Source organism: Calidris pugnax, unplaced genomic scaffold, assembly GCF_001431845.1.
Source record: "Calidris pugnax isolate Ruff unplaced genomic scaffold, ASM143184v1 scaffold1303, whole genome shotgun sequence".
NCBI lineage: Eukaryota > Metazoa > Chordata > Aves > Charadriiformes > Scolopacidae > Calidris > Calidris pugnax.
In genome coordinates, this window is record NW_015091872.1 from 2826 (window position 1) to 3698 (window position 873).

At 64.0% G+C, this 873-nt stretch overlaps 1 protein-coding gene across 1 annotated transcript in view; it reads right to left on the minus strand.

Annotated features, from left to right (window-relative positions):
• The window catches only part of LOC106900116 (structural maintenance of chromosomes protein 1A-like), an 18868-nt gene that overhangs the window by 2379 nt on the left and 15616 nt on the right, over nt 1-873 (minus strand). Inside the window, exons 8-9 of the mRNA XM_014962099.1 lie at nt 407-560; nt 200-310 (exon numbers count right to left, since the gene is read on the minus strand). Of these exons, the coding sequence (XP_014817585.1) occupies nt 200-310; nt 407-560 (265 nt within the window). The remainder of the gene's footprint in view (nt 1-199; nt 311-406; nt 561-873) is intronic.

Here is an 873-nt window from a genome sequence, read left to right on the forward strand (position 1 = left end):
CTTGGGGAAAGGGGTGGAGCTTTAAGAAGTGGGAGGGGCCAGAAGGAAATAGGAGGGGCCAGGAGGAAACAGGAGGGGTTCTATGGTGGGAGGAGCCAGAAGGGAAGGGGGAGGAGCCAGGAGGGAGTGGGAGGGGCCAGGAGGGAGTGGGAGGGGCCAGGAGGGAGTGGGAGGGGCCATCCTTAAAGGGCCAGCGCACCTTGAGCTCCTCGGGCAGATCGCTGTAGTCGATCTCGATGAGGGCCTCCCGGGCGTAGAGGCTGGATGTTCTCTGGGAGCTGCTCACCGGCTCCTCCCCGGCCGCGCCACCCTTTTTTGGGGGGAAAAAAGGGACAAAAAAAAGGGGGTTTGGGGGGGGTCAGGGCTATCCCCCCGACCCCAGGGGACCCCCATGTGGGTGCCCCACCTCCTCCTGGCTGATGTCGTCCATGGTGCCCTTGGAGAGGGGCAGTTTGATGTCCTGCATCTTGCAGGCCTGCAGCAGGTTGTGGCGGTCGCTGCGCTTCTGCTCCAGCTTCGTCTCGATGGCCGTCACCTCCTTCTGCAGGTGGGTCATCTCCCTAAGGGGGCAAGAAGGAGGCGGGGTCAGGGTGCCTTAGCCCCGCCCACAAGGCCATAGCCCCGCCCACAAGGCCTATAGACCCTCCCATGCCCCCTTAGCCCTGCCCACAAGGCCTATAGACCCTCCTATGTCCCTTTATCCCCGCCCACACAACTCTACCTGGGCCAGCAGCACCTTTAGAGCCCTTAGCCCCGCCCACAAGGCCCTTAGCCCCACCCACAAGGCATGTAGACCCTCCCATGCCCCCTTAGCCCCACCCACAGCTTCCCTAGCCCCGCCCACAAGGCCAAAGCCCCGCCCACAAGGCCCTA